At 31.2% G+C, this 23,991-nt stretch overlaps 2 protein-coding genes across 3 annotated transcripts; both read left to right on the forward strand.

Moving 5' to 3' along the window:
- The first annotated feature begins 897 nt into the window (after nt 1-897).
- LOC25494009 (adenylate isopentenyltransferase 5, chloroplastic) lies at nt 898-3,044 on the forward strand. Its single transcript, XM_024781164.2, has 2 exons — nt 898-1,279; nt 1,711-3,044. The coding sequence occupies exon 2, from the start codon at nt 1,771-1,773 to the stop codon at nt 2,767-2,769; it is 999 nt and encodes a 332-aa protein (XP_024636932.1). The 5' UTR covers nt 898-1,279; nt 1,711-1,770; the 3' UTR covers nt 2,770-3,044.
- A 14,690-nt stretch (nt 3,045-17,734) lies between these two features.
- On the forward strand, nt 17,735-21,517 carry LOC25494010 (glycine-rich RNA-binding protein 4, mitochondrial). Of its 2 annotated transcripts, none has more exons than XR_003011053.2 (5): nt 17,735-18,032; nt 18,920-18,988; nt 19,130-19,236; nt 19,319-19,521; nt 20,982-21,517. XR_003011053.2 is itself a non-coding variant. In XM_039832561.1 (5 exons), the coding sequence occupies exons 1-4, from the start codon at nt 17,804-17,806 to the stop codon at nt 19,400-19,402; spliced, it is 489 nt and encodes a 162-aa protein (XP_039688495.1). In that variant the 5' UTR covers nt 17,735-17,803; the 3' UTR covers nt 19,403-19,439; nt 19,996-21,515. The 2 variants fall into 2 exon arrangements, 1 of the variants encoding a protein (XP_039688495.1); XM_039832561.1 differs by having other exon boundaries at nt 19,319-19,439; nt 19,996-21,515.
- Nucleotides 21,518-23,991: the final 2,474 nt, after the last annotated feature.

Here is a 23,991-nt window from a genome sequence, read left to right on the forward strand (position 1 = left end):
AAAATCTAATAGTGATCAAGTCAGCGAAATAGGCTTGGTTGTTAGAGAAACAAAAGAGAAATTGTCTTTAGAAGTTTGGTCTAACATAAGGTTATAAGTTTAATAGTTTGGTTTGAGAAGGACTTGTCGTTAAGATGAACCAATGATCCCAAGACTCTTTTTATTTTATTATCTTTCAACCGTTTGAAAATCCCAACTTTGCAACTTGTTTCTCTTCTAATCATCAACAAAATTTAATTGAATTTAACAACTCCCTGTCGGAACGATACTATTTTATTTTATTACTACTTCGATAGAACCGTGCACTTGCGGTTTTATCCCATCAATACACTTTCACGTGTAGAGGTATGTGCGGGTTTTTAATTACTCTCTCAGACGTATTTAAAACAATGATAGATATTAGGTTTCCTTAATTATTTATTTCTTAAAGGTTCCCTTGTCTATTGAATCTTAAAAGGATATCAACAAACGAGCAACTCTATCTCGTCTACCTTACCGAGGCCCAAAAGATTTGTAAGAAGAATAAAGTTACTATTCTGTTTTAAATCTCCGAGTTACTACGTTTCCCTAATAACGTGGTCCTTTATTAGTTACTTTCTAATTCGGGTAGGTTTGCACTAATATTAGGTATGTCACCTTTATAAGTATTGTGGGGCCAAAATAGAGTAGGAAATCAGAAAAATCATTAGACTGAAACGACATATTCTTATAAAATTCATGGTGGTGTTAATTTTTAAGTCAACAATTAATGTAACATACACAAGTTTAATTAATCCTTGTAGAAGATGAGATGAGAAGGTAACAAAAAAAAAAAAAAAAAAAAAAGGATGGTGGGCCATATAACCTCTTCGTTATAAATAGCAGCAATGTGCTACAAGTGTCTTACCACAAGCATCAGTGTTTACAACTCCTTCGTCTCCTTGAGCGGGTTTCTTTTCTTTTCAAATCTGCTTCCTTTCTTTCTACCTATTTCTCTTTTGTTCACATTTGTTTCCTCAACACTAATTTTTGAGCTACTTAACTTCATAATCAACCAAGTCATATATATTAATATATTCAACACTAAAATCATCACACTCTTTTTTTTTTTGGTGGCAGAAGTTTGAACGAAACCTTACATATATTATGCATTATCTCTACCAACTAAGCTAATTTTACGAGGACAAATCATCACACTCTATATATCCTTCAAGAGTGCCAAAAAAATACACAACCAACAATATTTTCTACTTAGCAAATATTCTTCAGCTCGCCGTGTTTATAGTTTCTGACATTAAAGGTACGGTGTTCCCTGGAATTATGCGACCCAGAATATAAATACTAGTACTAGTAGGGTATATAATTAATTAATTTTATTTCTTGTCAGTTTGCTTTTCCTTTAACATGGATAAAACGTTAATTACAGGCTAATTACAAGACATGCATGTTTTGTGCTGGTTGTCTTGTCTATATTTACTCTATAATGATCACTTAAGGAAAACTCTTTGTATATATTAATGTCTTCTTTTTCATACCATATACAAGGCATTGCTTTGCTTGCAGATATATAGATTAAGTTCATTTATTTTTTTAGATCCATTATTCTTTTCTCCCTCTTGTTAGATTCTATTTGTAGTTGGATTTAATAAACTAATATGCTTATGAGCTGGTTTTGCTAATGTTATTCATAACACGAGTAAATTAAAAATGTCTGGTCAACTTTCTTTGCAGGTTACGCTTTCTTCATCAAATTTGATAATTAAGAAGAAAAATAAGAGGAAGAAAAAAAAAATGATGAATATATTTTCAGTGTCGGGTGCTGTTGCTTGCAAGCCTCTAGTGAGTTTCCAACCTCCACTAATGGATAACAATTCATTGTTTCAACAACATCGTAACAAGGAGAAAGTACTTGTGATCATGGGCGCCACCGCAACCGGGAAATCCAAGTTGGCAATAGATTTAGCAACACATTTTCCACCGGCAGAGATTATCAACTCCGACAAAATACAAGTTTACAAAGGACTTGACATAACAACAAACAAAGTCACAGAAGAAGAGTGTCGTGGGGTCCACCATCATTTACTTGGAACCATTGATCCTAATTCAGATTTCACATCCAAGGAGTTTTGTGAACAGGCGACGATGGCTACTGGCTCCATCGTCGCTAGAGATGGGTTACCTATTATAGCAGGTGGATCAAATTCGTACATTGAAGCTTTGGTTAATCATCATCATGAGTTTCATACAAGGTATGAATGTTGTTTTCTTTGGGTTGATGTTTCACGTCAAGTACTCCAATCATCTTTATCCACACGTGTGGATCGGATGATTGAAGCAGGTCAAGTTGACGAAGTTCGTGAAATATTTAACAAAGAAAATCATGATTATACAAGAGGGATACGAAGAGCCATTGGTGTACCTGAATTTGACCAATTTTTTAGAGCTGAGTTAGAAGGAAAAGTTGATGAAAGAACCATGAAGAAGCTTCTAGAAGTTGCTATTGATGCTCTTAAAATAAATAATATTAAGCTTGCAAATAGACAAGTTCAAAAGATTCATAGGCTTTATGGTATGTGGAAGAGGAACATGCACCGTCTTGATGCTACGGAGGTGGTGCTTAAGGAGAAAACTTGGGAGGATTGTGTTTTGACAAAGAGTCTTAGGATTGTTCACAAGTTTCTATACGATGATTGTTCAGTGCGTGTTAGAAATGGTGGTGGAAGTGGTGGTGGTTTAGTTGTGCCTGCAAATATTGGTTCTGCCACGGTGGCAACAGCAGTAACCCATTAGAGGTAGGGTCGAGCCAGCAAGAGAAGAATCAAAAATATTATATAGATCAAACCACACCACTGACATTACAATATTTGACATTTCACATATATTTTTTTATTTTTGTTTTCACCCCACTCCCCTTCGTTAGAGTCATGTCATTTTAGTAAAGGCTTACTTGTATACTTACTAGCAGTTGCTATACATATATATAATGTCTTGTTTGATTAAAACTATTGGACAGTTTTCATCTATATCGATGTAATATTGTTACAACAATTACAACAACTAGCCGATCGAAATACATAACAACGATATCGGCTGAATTCAATATTTTAATAGACTAATACCTCAAATTCGTCCTTGAATTTTCAAAAATCAGTCAAATTCGTCCATGAATTTTGCGAAATATCTATTTAGTCCTCGAATTTACAAAATGTTCATCAAATCAGTACCTCCGTTCAATTGGTCTGTTAACGAAGGTGACGTGTATTGTTAACCTCTTACAAGGCTTACCACGTCAGATGTCACGCAAGCAGGGACCAAATTGATTGATTTACAGAAAATTGTCAAGGATCAAATTGATTGATTTTCAGAAAATTGCCAAGGAACAAATTGATTGATTTTCAGAAAATTGCAAAATTTCCAACGGCTCTTTCTCCTTTTCAAGCTCTATGTACAATGATGATGTGAGAGAGCTTCAATGTTGGTGTCCTAGAATTTGTGTTGTAAGAAAAGCCAACACTGCCAATAACCCAGGAAGGTCTTTCTATGTCTGCCCTCTGCCAAAAGTTTGTTTAACAATGGACAATGGTTATGCGATGTGTGAATGATTTGTTAAAATAGTACTGATTTTGCCTTTTGATTGTATAGGATGATGGTGAAAATTGTAAATTTTTGTTTGATTGAGTTGTTTAAAATGTTATTGTATTGTGCCAAGTCTATGTAATGTTGTAATGAAAAGAGGTTGTCAATAAATGAATTTAACCCTTCTGTCAAAAAATTTCAATCAAATTGGTCCTTCTATTGTATGTCTATCCATCATATCGATCCCCAAATTAGTGAAAATACCATCAAATAAGTCCTTGAATTTTCACAACATATATCACTGTGATCCTTGGTGCATACATTTGCTGAATAAAGTAAAAAGTAAAAGACAAATACTTTGATTGTAAAAAGAGACATTTGCATACCATCATAAGTCATATATTTGATGTTCATAAGTCATTACATAGCCAAAAAAATAACATTACATAGCCATCAAGTCATTTGATGTTCTTAAGTCACTACATATCCAAAAAAGCATAAATTAAACAAGTCCAAAAAGCATTAATTAAACTAGTCCAAAAACATAATTTAAGCAGGCATCACTGCTTTGGAAATCCCGGAATTGGGATAAACTCCATGTATTGGGGTTGAGTAGAAGCAGATGGCCCACAATTTGGATTTGAAACTCTAATAACTCCAGGAGCAGTTGGATTTTGTGGAGCAGGACCCTTCAATGATGTTTGATTATGCCTGCCATTTAAAATCACTGGTTCTCTCATGCCATTTCTCCTTGTACCCATTCCCTACAAATAAAATCAATCATATTAGCCCTTAAATTATAACAATATCCATCAAATTAGTCCTTAAATTGTGACAATAAGTATCAAATCGATCCTTATCATAGAGGGGTATAATTGGAAACACGGAAAAAATGACACTGAAAAGTTAAAACTACAATTTTTACCATTTCCATCAAATTAGTCCTTGTACACGTGGTTGCCTTGTTGACACGTGTAAATGACAACACAACATGCAAGAGGACACATCATCACCACTAACGAAGCTTTTGGACGGAAGGACCATTTTGATGAAGGTCTGTAAAATTCAGGGACTAAATAGATATTTCGCTAAATTCAAGGACGAATTTAGCTGACTTTTGAAAATTCAAGGATAGTTTGATTAAACTATTGGACAGTTTTCATCTATATCGATGTAATATTGTTGCAACAATTACAACGGCTAGCCGATCGAAATACATAACAATGGTATCAGCTGAATTCAATATTTTAATAATATGGAGCTTGGTATATTATGCAGTTCGTTGAATTGTTGGCTCTTATTTATTGTAAGGTACACTCATAAAATGAGGTGTATTGGTACTTTTGTTTCATAATTTTATAAATTAACGATCATTTTTTGTGAAATAAATAACTATTTGTCAACATTTATATTTTATAGAACATCATTTCATATGAAAAAACATCATTTCATTGTTTATAAGAATTGTAGTAATTTTTTTACATATTATCGTAAAGAAAAAAAAATCAAAGTTCTCAATTATGGGTGATAAAAATTCAAAAAAAATAATAATTTTATTTCGTTGACACTTTTGATGAATAAGATTTAGTTATTATAATTATAAATGATAAAAAAATACTTTCATCAAAAAATAACTCATTTAACTATTAATCTAAAGAGTGAGTGTACCGGTACACTCAAATATATTGGGTGTACCATAGAATTTGCCTATATATATATGGTGTAAGTAAACTTGCACCTAAAAAAGTAAAAGTTGTAAAAAAATTTGAAAAATGTTTTGTGTAGGATGTATATACCTTGAAGCAAAGAGAAAACAAGAGAGTGATGTGATAAATGGAATAGTTTATGTGATAGAAAGAGAGAAATAAAGAGAAAATGAGATTTGAGTAGCCTTATAAAATTTTGAGGTGTCTATTAATCATTAGAAAATGTTACATAGACATCATTTATTTTTATACATCTTTGTACATTCTATGCACTAGGAAGAGAGAAGAGGAGAGGAAAGAGAAATTGTGCTTGTGCGGAGTCCACGTGACCACGTGTTAGATTTTTATGTGGGTGTTAAGAGGTGTATTGTTACCTAAGGATGTTTATGTGTCATAACTCTTAATCATTATTCAAAAAAAAATTACATCACATTACAACCATCAAAATGTGTGACTCAAAAAGTGATATAGTAAAAGTCAAACATTTTATATGATCTAAGAATTATGCTTGATTAACAATGTAAAAACTCTTGTTCCATTTGTTCGATTTTTTCTTGGTACATCTCTCATACACTTTAGTATGGTTGTCTTACCACTCTAGTGGGTTAAGTTTCTATTCACAAATTTCAATAGGCTATACATTAATTAAACATTTCATTATTCAACGACCGATATGATAGTATTAGGAGAACATTTTAACGCAATAGACTATTTTGATAAATGAAATGCATAGTTAAAAACTATTTTAAAATTTCGATATATTTTATAACTATTATGGTTACTCGTTACAAATTCATAGAACAAAATGACTATTAATAGACATACACCATCTTATATCTTTTTATAATATTTACATTTTTTGGTATGGATTTTATTTTATTTGTTATGAACATCAACTTTATAATTAATATTGTGTTAGAATCAACTGAAAGTTTAAGATGATATCATAATTTCTCACAAAATTTGTTGGACCATTTAGGTTTAGAAATTTCATATTTTTTTTAACAACAAAATTGATTTAGTAAAAAGAGAATTATAAAGAACATTTAACCCACAACTCCGAGCATACCTGATCTGCAAAAGAGAGCGCGCTTTGAAAGTTTCATAGTAAAGAGATAAAAACATGAAAAGATACACATCTCTTATCTTATAAATGGGTTTTGTGATGTTGGTTTGCATCAAATTGAAATTTTAATGATTACAAATTAGAGAAGGATTATAGGAGAGTTCATTAAGCATCAACATTTGGCAGCCGTACAAGTGAGAAGAATTTGAATATGAATCTTGCAGCACGAGTGGATGAATGGATGGGTTCTTAATTTGTTTTCTCTTGAGAATGAGAATCAAACTTGTAGTTCGAGTGTTGGATTAATTTTTCTTTCTCTTTTTGACTTATTAGTAGTTCAGTTCGGGCATGCATGCTCTCTGTCCCTTTTTTATTTTATTCTTCCGTACCGATCGATATAATACGGTGCATCTGCATCAAACATCATAAAGTTTCCTCTTAGTGGGCCAATTAACTGCTGGGTGATTTGTAATGGCCAATGGCATCTTCTTTTTGACTAAATACAACGGACTCTTTTAAGCTTTTTCTAGAGTATATTTCAAGAATAGTGTGTAAATAAGTCACATAGACAAGGTTGCAAATAGAACCAAACTTAGTTTACGTACAGACCATTTACAAACTTACTTTCTGGTTGATTTTGATGAGTAAATTAAATTACCTACAATTCATTAAATATAGCCTAGACCTCATCCCTCTTTTACCATGCAATAGAAGTTTTTTAGGTGATGATGTTTGAACTAATTATGATGCTCTGGTTTTTTTTTATTAATGCTCTTATTTGTTTAAGGTAAACAAGATCTTAGTCTCAATGAATACCTATAGATGTTGTTGTATAATTCAACTATATATATAGTAGTCAGAGTTTGTTGTTAGTTGCATTGCAATTCCCCAGTGCCAGAATGACAGACAGAAGTTACATAGAGATTTGATGGGTTAATGATAAAATTGATCAGCACTTAATATGCCAAATATTATGTCACGTAAAATGACCTTTTTCTTCAATAATATTACGCATATATAATGTATAGAAGTGATATTTTTACAACCATTTTCTAACAACTTTTGTGACAATTTTCTCTCTCATACTCGCATTTTATTTTTACTTTTTCTCTCTATTACTTTGATATTTGTTTCAATACATACTTTTCTTTGTTAAAATGTGGTTGTCTATTTAGTTGTCAAACAAATTGATGTTCAAATAATACTGTATTTTTCATAAAATTTGACTGTTATTTGATTCTGCTTGTTAAATCACATTAATTAAATATTTCCGCAGATGCATTGCTTGTTTTTTGGTTGATAAGATGCATTGTTTTATTGAGTGAAACTATTAACTCTATACTACTCAATTATAACTGCCCAATATAATATATTCTTATGCGAAGTGTTTAATTATGGGGAATCTTGAAAAGGAGAAAAAAAAGCGGGAAACAGTTATAAAAATGGTGGTGGCACAATGCACTCTAAGTCTGTCTTCTTATCTCCCAATACACACAGTTTGTCATTATACTCCCATGCACTCACCATCCATTATTATTTTTAAAAACAAAAATGTTTGATAGACATTCAATTTTTCCTACTCGTGCAAAAACTGGTTAATCACACATAAAATTACAACTAATCCAAGTGAATATATGATTAATTTAGATTATGTCAAATATTAAAGTAATGATATTTGAACAACTATTTTGGTACAACCTTGTTGTTCTCTCTTCTTATTGGTCAAAAACAATGGAGAGAGAAAAAGGAAAAGAGAGAATAAGAAGATAATATGAGTATGAGAGAGAAAGTTGTACAAAAGTTTTACAAAAATAGTTGTACAAATAACATTTCTCTAAATATTATGGTTGACATATGTAGCTGAATTAACAAAAAAAAAATACCGTAAATTGAATAAACAATCTTTTTTGTTTTGTTTTTAAATTAGCATTAATGATATAGATAGTGAACATAAAGGAAGTCTACCTCTAATTTTATTATATAGTTGTGCCCACACTTGTGCTCTTCAAATTTTATGAGTGTTCACTCATACTTATGTTCATATTCATTAATTAAGCAAGTAATTTTTCTACGCATCATAGATAGGGAATAGTTTTTACATATTCTTTTTGAGTCCATCATCCATTTACATATCTACAACCTCCCTTTAAACTCCCCTCGCCCAAAGTTGATACCTTATGTAAAAAATTGAAAAAGGAATGAAGGATCACATTTATGAATTAACAAATTTTCAAGTATGGTCAAAAATCACCTTTTGTAAAGGGGCATATTTAGTCTTATACCAAAAAAAGAAAAGAAAAAAAAAGGGGCACTAGGCATATATAGTCTTGGCTTTGCATCCCATAATAAAAAATATAAAAAAAAAAAAAAAAAAAAAAGGAATGTCTAAAAGGAGTGCCAATTTTTCCAATTCTTCTTCACCCTCTTGGTCCACATCAATCATACAAATCAAGAATATTTTTGCCATAGTCTTAAAATAAAACTATAGTATATGTTCTACTTTATTATTAGTTTGAGTATACTGTGTATGAAAGTGATTTACATGCACTTCAGCACTTGGTGAATGATCTATAAATTTAGTATCATCATGATCAGCGTACACACATGGTATTAGGGTTCCTTTTTCATACTTGTGAACAAATCTATGATATAACTCATAGTATATATTATCATTGTATATGATTGCTGCCAACTGTGTACGCAACGAGCTTCTGAAGTGGTCCATGTTTTTAAGAATTGAAAAGTAGTAAGTAACAACGAGACACTAGACCAAAATATTCATTTTCATTTTTTAATTTTGAAAATACTAGCATTTTATTTTCTCTACTACGAAACAAAAAAAGTTATATATCTATCACTTTAAGAAATTATATAGTGAGCTCAGCTCTTCCCTGATGCATCAATGTAAACTTTAAACAATATTTCATCTGTCTCGTAATAACCGTCACCTTTTCTTACTTGATACATATAATAGAGAAATTATGATACCGAAAATAGTTTGGTCCAAGTGATAGTTAAAAATTTTGAACCCCTTAACAACAAAGATTAGTCACTATTAAAAGACAGCGAAAACTTTATAACAATTGCACCAAATTAACTTATTAACCTTTGATGTATTCTCGTTAAGATAAATAAAAAGTCGAGATATTCAAATAAAAAATAAATTTGAAACTAATGATGTATTTAGTAAAAATAAATCAATATCTAATAGTAACATACAGATAATAGCAAATAAACTAGCGAGTTGAATTTAGAAGTTTGAAAAAATTTACGATTAAATAATTCATAAACATGAAATGACAAAAAATACTTTTAATTAATACGTAATTTCTTTTTATTGGTACAAAATATACGTAATTTTTTACAGTTAACATAACAAAATGGTAAAATTTTGAGTTAAAAAACTATAAGACGTAAAATTGTTACCAAATGCTTATATTTTTAATCATATTAACTTATAAAATATAGTATATGCGATTTATTCTAAGTTTAAAAATTGGTCTGGTCAAACAGACCTTAAAATGTTACCGTAACTTATTTAGATTTTTTTAAATGGACCACTCATTGTGAGATAAGGAGAGTAATTATTTTAGAACAATCAAGTAATTAACTTCTGAATCAAACGTTGCATTTAAAAAAATATCAATGTTAACTGTATTTCTGAAACATTGGTTAAGGACACTAAAAAATAAAATAAAAAAATTCGTTGAATTTGAAGATATTTTTATACTTTCTCTGCTTCACAATACTTGTCGCTTTTGAGAAAATTACACATACCAAGAAATCAAATAAATTTTGTTATTTTTGATGAAATTCTTTGTATTTTTCTTTAACACATTTACTCATTTATTATTTCATTATATTATCTCTCTCTCTTTCTCTACGTTAAATAGGTAAGGGTATTATTAATAAATCAATAATTAATGTCGCATTAAAACTTTAAAGTAACAAGTAAAGTGAAACAAAATTATTCTCCAAAAGCGACATATATTGTGAAACAAATGAAGTTTTTTTTTTTAACTAATACCTCTAGTCAAGGGTACTTGTTAACCCTCCCTATTTTCATATAAGATAAATAATATCATATAAGATGTCGTTAGATTCGCCTCGATGAGTATTTTCAAAATATCAAATTTTCATAATTTTTTTCAATATATTATTCAAGATATTTAAACTCAAAATTACACATTGGTATCCGTAATTGGGTCAACTGTGTCACTTATTAAGGGACGGAGGGAGTATTATCGTTGTCACTTTCTTGAAAGCGATCAATTGGCATGGTTTGGCAAAGTAGAGTAGTAAAACTGTTGACTGTTGTCAACATTTGGTTGATTAAGCACTCGTGTTGTATTCGATGGTGACTTCCTGAATTGAAAGGTGCTTTACCATAATGGCAACAATTTAAAGGTAAAAGAAGATCAATCAAGGGATAATAACCTCCAAAAACTTCTTTTTCCGATTCTTACAATATTGCGTTAATGATTAATCTTTCCCCATCAAGAGCAAGTCTGGTCAAAGTATACCTCGTGGGAATCCAAATTTGGCATGAATTATTGGCCGTTAATGCGCGGATGGGTGGGGGTTGATTGGGTGAGCAATACTTGTTTGCTTCTTCTTCTTGTTTTTTTTTAACTCCGTATCCGATCCAAAAATTGACTAATTCAGTAAGATCAATCCCATCGACCATTAGCTTTGTATGGACTTGTTTGCTTCTTAATTCCTATGATTGGGTATAATGGATCCACTTGTGGCCTTAGGGGTGGGCTGACAGTTCAAGGCACCATTTTTTAAGTGGAACCAAAATTATTATTTTTACTTGGTTGTTTGTAAATATATAGATAGACCTAGAGGTATTCAAAACCAAACAAATCGAATAGAAAAACCGCGAACCGAACCAACTCAAACCGAAACTGCAAAAAGTCGCATTTGGTTCGGATGTATTTGAATCATTTTTTTACTCAACTGCATGGTTTGGTTCGGTTTGTGATTTTGATTTTGTCAATCGAACCAAACCAAACCAAACCGCAATATAAGAAAAAACGCTAATTAAATATATGTCACCTAGATCAATGCTCAATGAAAACTTTTATAAAATGACATATTTTTAATTGCTACTTGAATTCTTACATAATGATAAAAATCTTAGTCTTTTGTATTTCTAACAAAATAAGATTACTTTTTTGTCCACGTTTTTAATTTGGTCTATGTAGTTGAAACATTGTTGGATGAAAATAAAATTGTAATGTTGGATGAAAATATTTTCTTAGAGAATCTTAATTATGAATGAATCTTTTGCAACAAAACATGCAAGAAGAAAGACATTCGAATAATTAAAAAGGGAGTACACCTTTTTTTTTTTAAGGAAGAAAAGGGAGTACAATTTTATTAATTCGTCCAAAACAACAAATCTTACGACCGACTTTGTATGGATCTATGGTTTTTCAAGGTTACTTCACAATCTCTACTATTCTTCATGCGGAGCTCCATGATATTCATCCGAGGTTATTGTTTTTCCTTTAGCTTTGTAGCAAAAAAGAATGGTAAGAATGTGTCCATCTATTTTGAGTGTTCTCTGCTTCCAACATTTTGTTGGAGCGGAACAATATTTTTTATTCAATATAAAGGTGGTTAATCCGGTGACATAATCTACTTAATGATAATTTTCAAGAGTATTTGTCAAAAAATAATTTTCAACAGTAAGTGAAGCTTCAAAATATGTTTTAATATATGTTGTCTTTTTTGTAGATAAATGTGACATTTTTGTTTGTAAAATTTGATGAAAAATAATTTAATTTTTTAGTACAGACTGATCTCTATTTTTCATATAATTCAATTAAATATTTATATTAATTAGAATTATAATTTTTTCCCACATTTTCAATTACCTAATCCATACAATTTTGATTGTGCAATATTTTTGGCCATAAGGAATTTGATCTTATCGCGATAAAGAACTTCTAGTAGCCATGGCTGAAAAGGCCGACGGTGCCGTCAATTCGTAGCTTAAGGATAATGACATGATTGACTACCCATCTAACGATTCACCAAATACCAATCATAAGTGCACGTGTGCATGTTGACCATGATAAAGAATGATAGAAAATAAATTGTCAAAAAAATGGTAGAAAATAGTATAAAATAAGTGACGTGATGGATAAAAGAAAAAAATAATATGCATACTCTCAATAAAACAAGATTCCAATGAGTTATGAAAAATTAATGTTGGAAAACTATTTTGATCAGCAACATCACATTAGTTTAAGTAGAACCGAATTCAAATTTCTTAAGAGAAATTTTAAAATTGAAGTGTTTGTTTACTGGTTTTTTTTTAGATTACCTTTGAAAAATGGTGGATAATTTACCCACCAACCAATGAAAATGAGCAATTTGTTGGTGGAGTCAAGATAGTTGATAGATACCACTTAAAAATGTACTTATGTGGCTAATGTGTATGTGTATTGGTTGGGGTAAATTACCTACCATTCTTCCATGGCTACCCTAATTGTCACCTTGTTTCCTTCCTTATCCTATGTCCCTTGTCCACTTTTAGGATACGTAAGTTTACCAAATTCGTACCTTCATGGAACTTTGTTAATTTTGCTTTTAGTCCATCATCAGTTTTGTCTGTTCGTAGCTCCTATTTTGTTTTGATCAAAGTGAATTTAATTTGTAGCATGTTGATGTTTCTTGTCCTTAAGTACAGAAGTGGGTGAGTGTCCTATACTAATACTACCATCCACGTTAGCTATCTTACAACTAAGAAACGCGTAGCTAGCTAGCAAGCAGGAGAGATTCAACGAGAAAAAGGGTGACACGGTTTTGGGGGTTGAGCATTCGAATCATTTAACCAATTATATCATTTTATAACTTTATTGTTATTATCTTATAATAACACACTATTCACTTTTAAAAATGTTAGTCATATATTAATCATATCAAGTTCAAATGATTAATAAATACAAATTAAAGATAAATTATTTGAGAGAATCTGAATTCAAATTCTAACCGAAGTCTGATCACACAATTGCACGTCATGTTATCTTGACTATGTATAGCCCTGAGATTTTATAGTTATTAATGATCATTTTGGAGATTGCATAATTTATTTTCTTAGTTGCTAATATCACGTCATCAACCGTCATCTTATCTCCATAGATAGGGTTACCTTAGATTTGCATTGAGGAAATTAACGATGAAGAAGATGCTAAGAAGTATTTCCTCGTTTTTGCCCGGCTATAATATATAATATGTTTTTCAATCTTGATATAATCTTCACAGATATTAAGAATCTATGTAAAGCTTTTAAAAGATGACACACATGCATTATGACATTCCTTTTAAAACTTTTATTAAACTGAGTTGTGAGATTAGTGAATCTTTGTCGATCTACTAACCACCCTTTAGATATGATTCAAAAAAGATTTGATTGATTAAATTCATTAATTTTGCCATCATTCCATTGTCCAGCCGTGGTTAGATACGCATGTGAACTATAACAAGCATGAATTCAATCACGTTCTTTGGAACTATAGTTCCTACTCACCCAAGAAAAAAAGGAACAACTTAGAGAAAAATAAATAATACTATACGTTAAAACATTTATGAAGTTTACTTTTTATGTGTAATTTTTCATTTTCACTACTCCAACCATGTAAGAAAATATGTACCCAATAAACCAAGTTATTTGGGCTCCAGTGGCAAGACGCTCCTTTCCAAGGACGTACCCGAGAAATATCGGGCTCAATTCCCAGGAAGAACAACGCTTGACCTGTGCACATGCCTCTCTGCATGAGCTGGATTAGTTGTTCACCATTGATGGATCGAAAACCGATGCGAAAGAGAGAAAAAAGAATACGTACTCAATATTTTATTGAGAATTAAATGGAGAAGAATTTACACAACGAGTGCAATTTTGTTAGAAATGTTAGTTGGACAATTATTTAGTTGTTCATGCACCAACGTATTTATGTAATGTATATAGTTCACTTTATTATGAGTTTCTTTTTTATCTTCGCGAGTCAAATCAATAGTTATAAATAGTATGTTCTTATAAAGTTGTCAAATTTTTGTTGTTATAATAACATTCCTCAATTTTTTTGGCACATCACATGAGTTCTACCGAATCATGCGAATCTTATATAAATTTGATAAAATCTATTAAATTTTTAATCAGTAGAAAAGAGTATATCAAAAAGTATGCGTTAAAAAAATATGTTGCTAGTATTATTCTTGTTTAAGATAACGCAAGTTCGGATTCAAATTGAAACAATCATAGTTTAGACTTTATTCATTTTCGATCAAACTACAAATTTTTTGAATATTCTTATGTGAAATCCATATGTTAAGACAAAAAAAAAAAAAATATTATTCATAGGCTTTTACAGTATGACAGACAGCCCTAAAAGTTTCATCAAGTAAAATGGACAAACATGAGAAAGTGTGTTATGTCAATCAAAATGTTTTTATACCATTTGTTTTTGACACTTTCGACTTCTTAGCGATTAGAGGTTGTTGACCTTCCTTCTACATAGAGTCCAAATGATTATGCATAGCAATGTTATGTCTCATAGGTCTATGAATGTTGTGTTTACGATGATTGATTTTGCCGTCCAAAAAGATCTAGTGGTGGCTTGTTGCCTGCTTGGCTCCTATTCATGTATAAGTAATATTGATAGTAATGTATAGTAATTTAAAATTAACCCAAGAACAAGGAAAAGTAAAAACAAAAAAACAAAAGCATGAGTTTCATGAATTTAACTTTTGAAAAAGAAAAAAAAATTATTCATACAAAATTTTATAATTTTTTTAAGAAAAGTCAATGTATAGTTATTTTCCCGTAAAAAAGTGTAGTAGTTCCTTTTCTTTTAGTAAAAAAAAAATAGAGTGCAAAAGCATTACATGGAAGCCTTGACATCTCAAAACTATTGAATATCATTTGCAGCACCCTAAAAATTTTGTTCGTAAAAAATAAAAAGATGAAATAAGATCTTGGAGATGCTAGACTAAAACCCAAGATAACAATCGAACAAATAATATGCAATTGTCTCATTAAAAACATTATCAGAAAAACATGTTGGGAAAAAATCATGGTAAAGAAAAAAAGAGTGCAATGTATTACAATGTCAATAGACACAATCGAAAAAACATGAATAGCAAAATCTAAACTCATAAAGTCCAAGCATATTAGCTGGAATAGACTTCCACCATTCCATTCCATTAATATGAAAACCTATAGCCATAGCCATAGCCATAAGAAGTCTAGTTATATTAACCCATAGCCATAATATGCTCAACTGAAAATTTTACTAAAATTCCAAACTGATTTTTGTTAGGTTTTTTTAGATTACCTTTGAAGAATGGTGGGTCCCACCAACTAATGAAAATGAGCAATTTGTTGGTGGGGTCAAGATAGTTCATGGATACCACTTAAAAATGTGCTTATGTGACTAATGTGTATTGGTTGGGGTAAATTATCCACCATTCTTCCATGGGTACCCTAGTTGTCACCTTTTTGTTATATCCCTTACCAAATATTTAAAAACTTCTGCAGGGCAAGAATTAGGTACAGGGTGTAAAAATCAGTCTAATCTTTTATTTTGGGTTTAATAACAACATTTTTGACGGCCCATTTCAGTTTGGTCCACTTATTAGTTTTGAAGCTCAAGCCTTGAAATTTGCTGTTTAGGCCTCCCATATTGCTCAAAAGCCTCCAAAATTTTGAAAATGCCTATTGGAAGTTACATTTCAATGCAATCGGAAGTTATGTTCCGCTTGAAATCTATAAAAGATAAATTCTGATAGGTCCCACAGCAACAACAAAAGGGACCAACGTGACTAACGTTTTTGACCAACTTAAAACTTTTAAAATCTAAGGGACCAACTTAAAACTTTTAAAATATGAATGACCAATTTAAAAACTAAAATAAACAAAAGGAATCAAACATGCAATTAAGCCTATATTTTTTCTTGTTGAGAAAAATATATATACATAAATATATTTTTATTAATATATAGTTCGCGCACACACATATACATTTTTCTTTTTTAAAAACTATATATTTTATTAATATATATATATATCATATTAAATTTTATAAATATACGTACACAAACATGTTCTCGTAAAAAACGTATACTCAAATATATTTTAATAATATATAGTTCACATTAAATTTTATAAATAAAGATATACATACATTGTTCACAAAAAAATGTACTGACATATTTCCGTAAAATATGATATATACATAGATTTTTTATTTTTGAGAAAAATATATATACTTTGATATATGTTTTTTTAGGGGAAAATAATAGTTATTTTATACATTTTTGTAACGGACATTATTTTAAATTTAATTTGTTTTAACGGACATATATGAGAAAGAGCAAAGATGAGAATCAAGAGAAATAAATAAAGAACAAAAGATAAAATGAGATAGAAAGATGAATATAATGAAAGAGAAGAGTGAGAAATTTTGAATGAGTGAATTTGAAATTCAAATGGTGAAAAGTTGTAGAGAAAATGAAATGATAGTTGGATAAAAAATTATATAATAGGGTGTAGCGCGTTACCCAATGTATAACAGGTTTGATGACATCATTGAGGTAAAAAGTGGTTTTTATTAGCACAAAAGTCCATTATAACCTTTAAGTTGTGAAGAAAATAAAATGGTGAAAATTTGGGTATAAATAGATAAGTATTTTTTGTAGTAACTTGCTATTATATATTGTAAGTAGATAAATAGAAGATAGAAGTAGAAGTAGATTAAAAGCAAAACTTAAAAATAAAAAATAAAAATAAAAATAAAAGAAAACAATGTTGCACTTTAGGGGTGGGAATAGGCCAGGCCAGGCTAGGCTTTGATAGGCCTGAGCCTAGCCTACGAAAAAATTTACAGGCCTGAGCCTGGCCTATGACCTATCATAGGCCGTTTTTCTAGGCCTGACTTGACCTATTTAAAAGCCTGGACTGGCCTGAAAGCCTAATTACAAGCCTACTTGACATTAAGGCCATCAAATAGTTCATTTGACCTACTAAATAGGCTAAACAAGCTTAAAACCTACTTAAAAGCCTATTTCACTATAAGTAAATTTTAACTAGATTAAAGCCTAATTAGAAGCCTATAACAACAAAGTCTATTAAGGTATTAATAGATAGAGAAAGAAATGTTTATATTTTTAATGTATGCAATTATTTTAATATAAAAAAAACATTTTTTTAATAAATAAGTATTAATAGGCTGGCCTATTAGGCTTAACAAGCTTTTCTGAAAGCCTAAGATTGACCTATTTAACCAAACAGACTTTCTAAAAAGTCTAAGTCTTGGCCTATCAACTAAACAGGCCAGGTCAGATCAGACCAAAACAGGTCAGGCCGTAGGCCCCTGTAGGCCGACCTGACCTATTCCCAACCCTATTGCACTTGCACATTCTCTTTTATCATTTGACATAGTGAAAGTGTTGTGTTCAAAATCTAATGGCACTTGTTGTTGGTAGTAGTACTATATGCAAACCCCAAATTGGATTCCTTCATCTGTCTGGGAATTTGAAGAAACAATCCGTATCGGAAATCTCATTTCCAACTCTTTCACTTTCAATTTCTACTACCTCCACTCGCTATGCACCTTCTCCATCGTTTTGCTCCACCTCCTCTGAATCTTCTGTCGAATGTAATATGCCTTCTTCAACCAAAATCTTCATCAAAGGTAACTTTCTTTTGTCCTTAGCCCTTTAATCAATAATGGGTCTCTTTCAATTTTCTTGAAATCCACCCAATTCTATTAATTGCTTTACTTGTTTCACTGTCTGCATGGAAATAATGTTGCTGTCATTACTGTACAAAAAAAATTATGTGCATTTTTCTGTGAAATATGGAAAAGGTTCATCTTATCTTTAATCTGAACCTAACAAGTATAAGCACATAGCTTTACTTTCACTTTCTCGTTAGAGACAGAGATTAGTAGGCTCTTTATAGTCTTACTGAAAATGTGTATATCAAATTGAATTTAGAATTACGAGAACTTAATTTTGGGACAATGATAACAAATTAAGGTGGTAGCTCTTTGGTATTTAGTATTTACAATACAACAAGATAAAATAAATGGATTAGATTTCCGACCAGTTTAATTTCTTGGAACTTCGGACTGCGCTAGTTCAGACTAAACAAATATTGATCTTGAAATTTGTTAGCCTCCTTACCCCTGCCCACATGCATTGTTTGTTATGAGGAACTTTTCCCATCCCAAAACACTTTACATTTGAAAGAAAACACAGTTTTTGTGCTGTCCAGATGTGCACGGAAGTACACTTCCGAAAATTATGCGTGCTTATTTAAAAATGTGGGCGGGCGGTGAGTGAAGTTGCACCCTTGTTACCTACGATCTAATTATATGAAAAGTCATTGGGCCCATTCTGCCACTCTTGTATCATCCCACATGCACACACAAAAACAGTTGTACTGCATACATGTAAGCAGGTGTTAAGCTCATATCTATTGATCCGTTTCCTTCCTGCAATGTTCGTCATAATAAATTATCCATTTCCACTTAGCATTGAGTAGTTGTACTGAAGTCTTCATGGTTGGCCAATGCAGGGCTTCCTCTTTCAACCACTGAATTGCATTTAACTAAAGTGTTTTCAATGTTCGGTGAAGTTACTCAAGGTAATTAATTATAAATATATTTTGGGTGTTTTCAGAGAGGTACTTTCTAGATCATATTTATTTTGAATTAATGGAACTTCAAGTTTTGGAAATCTTGAGTCTCTAAGGATCTTCAATTTGTATTTCTTTATTTCATGACAGTCAAGCTTTTGATAGATAAAAAAACTGGGCAGTCTCTAGGATTTGCATATATTTGGTTTGTCGAGGAAGATTCTGCACAATCAGCTGCAAAAGAGATGAATGGAAAGGTATGCATGCAGTGACTTGTAAGTGGTATCATGTCCATACTATAAAATGTTGATGACATGGGAGCTGGTTTTTGTGGTGCAGTTGTTTTATGGCAGGTTTATTTATGTTACAATTGCAAAGCCTGGATCATCAAAAAGTTTGAAGAGAAAAGCCTACAAATTTTAATTGACATGGACTCTGTCTCTATGAACCACTCTAGTAAGCAGTGGCGGAGCCACGTTTGCCTCTATGCAGGCTTGTGCCCCCACTAAATTTTGAATCCCAATTATGATAGTGACCAAAGCGTAAGTTATGCTACTTGCTGTGTAGATTTTAGAACACTTTGGTTCAAACTGGTATTTGCTATATAATTTATTTATATCTATAAATTGATAAAACTATGAATTCTTCAAACTTTTACGCAACTTTTTTTGTGTGTTATGTTTAAGAATAAAACTATTTTTTTTATTAGTCCTTTTAATTTTTAAATGTGTCTTTAGTTAGTTAATTTAATCCTTATATATATTTTTCACTGATCAATTTGGTATGTACAATTAATATCAAAAGAAACATTTGAAGATGTGCTCATAGTTTTGATAAAATTCAAATATTTTAGTGATAACACATCACATATTTAGAGACCCAAATGACTACTCTAAATCGGTATCGATCCTGCTACAAAATTAAAATAGGGTTTCCAAATTATTTAAGATGATGACTCTGCTACAAATTTACATATATAGTGCCCCCACTATTCAAAGTTTCTGGCTACGCCACTGCTAGTAAGCATGCAATACATGTAAAATGCAGCTTAATTATGAATTTTAGCATTCTGCCTAGGGGGTTCGTTTTGGTAAATGATAGTTTTGTATGCACTAACAATAACAATAATAATACTAATATGCTACCTTTTGATCTAAAAGTGGCAATCACTGACGGTGACAAGTGATAATATGCAATGCAAACAGTATTAGATGATTTGTGATCTATATTGAGCAGTGTATACTCTGAAATCCGTTTGAAACTTCACCTTTCCTCCTTCTGTCTTTTATAACCACTGTTGACTCTGTCTGTCTCAATGTGGTTACTATAACTGTCTAGTTTGTTAAGCCCTTGAAACCTAAGGGTGCTGATTTGTGCCAATATAGGGGATTTGTGTTAGAAATACATTAAAAAATTTCTAATATTTCAGCTGAAAAATATAACAATCTAGAAGCAAACTAGAATGTGTAGCTTACTAGCTTTTGTTAAATATTTTATAGGAAGAGCGCAGACAAAAAGCTCTATGAATAAGACTATGATTGCTTAGATAAATCGGAAAGTTTTATCTTATTTGACTAGCTTATAACTTATAAGTATGTTTAGATGTATTTGATATCAGAGTTTATCTGAGTTGCTTGTAACATTTCTTGATAAGATACTTCAAGTAGCTTTGAAACTTATGACTTACCACTAGAGTGAAGATTCATTCTAGTCCTTAAAAAACTGAGACTCGGTTTGGTTCCTCACAATAAAAAATACAACTTTTAGTCCCTCACAACCGAGACACTTTAGTCCCTAACAAAACCTCCATAACAAATTTTGATTCTTTTTGCTGATATGTAATGTTTTCATTCACGCTGTTAGTCCAGCATGTCACAATGTTGCCTACATGTGATGTGATCAAATTAATGGACACTATGGTCTTTGATAATAATTGAAAAGAGACATTTAGTTCTTATACATGATTTCTAAAACAAGTCCTTATACATGATTGGAAACACAGGCTCTGATGGTGCCTTCATTATCAAGACAGCTTTCAAAGCCATTAGGATTTCTCAACACGAAGTTAGTTGATTACCCCCACAACAACCTATGAAGAGATTTAGAATTGGCAGGTTCCGAAAATATACAAGTATCACTTGTGGAAAGTTATAAAAGACAAGATTCTCACAAATGATACTAGACATAATAGAGGTATGTCCGCTACTAATGTGTGTCCTAAATGTCGTCATAAGTATTTCAAAACAACCATGCAATTGTTGCGGGACTACGAGGAAATAAAGGAGTTTTGGAATAATCTTATTGATGAAGAGGAGTGCAACACTTTTTATAGTAGAGGTTTGCATAACTGGATGCTGTTCAACTTATCTTCTACCTAGTGTAGTGAAAACAAGGTTATGTGGCATTTAATTTTTGGTATAGCTCTTCATATTATTTGGAAAGCAAGGAACATGTTGCTTTCTCTTATCAACAATCTGATTTCAGGAACATGTGGTTCAACGTTGCATATATTCCATGCAGATTTTTAATCTTCTTCAATTTCTATGTGGTTTCTAGTTTAAGCTTTTAGCCCTCTTTTCTCATCAACAAATTTACATGAAAATTTGGAGTTCAAAAATTATATACTTGTTTTTTTTTTGACAGAAAATTATATACTTTTCCTAATGTATTATATCACACAGATTAAGATACTTTAGCACGTCTTGCTTATCAAACCATCAAATAAGACATAATAAATAACATGCTTGTTATAATTAATTTAATTTTTATTTGCTTATAACATGACTATCAGAGTCAATATTAAAAAAAAAAAAATATGTCTATCTAGACGGTAAATAACTCAGGTGTTTGTATAAAAAAATGTTTATCAACTATAGCCGTCTTAAACTTGATTGGTATTATAAATATGTTTTGGGCAAATTATAATATTATTTGTTTGAACTGTGTTCGACGAATTAGTCTCTACCAAACCTTACGTAAAGATTTGATGATATTTGTCTAAGGTTCCTGGAGAATCTTGAATTTGGCGCAAGTTGGTAAGGCAAGATTTAATAAGGTGATTTTCATAGATTTGACGGACCATTTTTTTATGTTCAATAGATACTTTAATCGAGTACGAGACAGAGTGATATTTGAGAAACTAAATTTAATATTATGGATCTTGAGATCTTTGGTTTTAAGGAGATGTCAACATGATTTTCATCCCATGCAATACATAATAATATTTCTGCAATCAATTTGATGATAATTTTTTTTTTAATCTTTTTTTATTGGTAAAAAAATAATAAAGACATAATGTATGAGAGTGAGAGTTGTATAAAAATTATCATAAAATTATTGTTTAAATATTATTTCTCGTATGACTTTATCTTGTGAGGCTCCCTTAGTAGGTGACCTTCAACCACATTTTTGGAGAAGGCCAAATGGTTGGCCAAGTTTGATGTGTATAATATGAACATTTTGAAGGTGTTGACTTCTCCACCTTTTCGATCGAATATTATCTTGTTTGTTGAAGTTTTTGGGATTTTCATATAACGAATGTCTTAATTTCTTTTTTTTTTTTTTTTTTTATATTCCGATCGATAAAAGCAATCCTTTATTATTAGATCATCCTTTTTTTTTAATAGAAAAAGAAGATCATCCAATTTCTAACGTTTGAAGTTAATGTAAGACCGAGTTAGCATTGAGTATAGTCAATATAACATTGCTAACGTCTTGTTCAAAAAAAATATAACATTGCTAACGTGACAAAATTGACAGACCAAAGACATGAACCATTAGTACATGTGAAAATCAATGTCTTGTTACTTCATTGACATTTATCATCAAACTAACTTGAATCAGTGACAACTAAGATTCACATGTTTTTTATGCTAGTACACCACCCGTACTTCTTTTTGACAGATTCTGATGCTTCTCGCGTAGGCGTATATACCGACAGTATATTCTTTAATCTCGACCTCTTAGTAGATGACAAATTTTTTATCCCAAATAACTTCATTTTTTTTTGTTACAACTAAGAACTTCTTTTACCACAAAGTTTTCTTTTGGTACAACTCATTGGTATTATTAGTAATCCATTTTATACTAATCATAAAAATGGTTTTTATACACCAAAAAGCAACACTCGTCAACATTGTAGAGATCCAAAGAGATATTTATAGATACTAGTGTGTTAACCCGTGCAATTAATGCATGGGTGATAGGCTATTATTTTTCAATCTCAAATTGTATTATTTTATTTATTTTTTGATGAAAAACATCCACGCACCGTGAATTTTTAAATATGTCAGTATTTTTTTGTTAAAAATAACATGTTAGTATTTTTTGCCGCAATGATGACAAATATGTGTCACATGTTTTTATGTTTATCAGTGGTAAATATATGTCCCGTGTTTTTATGTATAAATGAAAAAAATATTTATGGGTTTTAGATCGTCGTCGATGAAGCGCCGCAGCGGCTGTCCTTTCAGAGTCTTTTTGTGTGTTGATTCTATTGTGGTTGCTGGTTTCGTTCAACAATGTGTGTAGAGCTATGATGTTGACTCGATTATGAGTTAGTCTCAGTCTGATTTTTGCTGATTTTTTTTCTTTTTTTTTTATTGGTTTTTTTTTTCGTTTTGTTTCGTGAAGATAAAGATGGGTGGTGACTTTGTTTCCACTCTGTCATTTTGTCTGAAAATCTTGATTCTTGTTTTCTGGATTGAAAGTATGGGTTCTTTAGTTCTGGCTTTGTTCTGTTGGATGCATAGCTCGATTCAACATGACTGGTTTTATCCTGATGTTGCTCAAAAGAGCTAGGTGCGTAGATGCTCCGTGTTGACGGTAGTAGTCGTTCATCATACCTAAAATATTGTATCCACCGTGGTTGCTTCTTGCATCGTTGGTTGTTTTGATTCGAAAGGACGTTTATGGTCTTCTGATACTTTGAAGATAGATGTTGGAACTTGGGTCGTTTCTCTGTTGGCAGACGATCGTTGGATTGTCGCGCCCCTACGTGGGTTCGCTGAATT

The sequence above is a fragment of the Medicago truncatula genome, chromosome 4, assembly GCF_003473485.1.
Source record: "Medicago truncatula cultivar Jemalong A17 chromosome 4, MtrunA17r5.0-ANR, whole genome shotgun sequence".
Taxonomy (NCBI): domain Eukaryota; kingdom Viridiplantae; phylum Streptophyta; class Magnoliopsida; order Fabales; family Fabaceae; genus Medicago; species Medicago truncatula.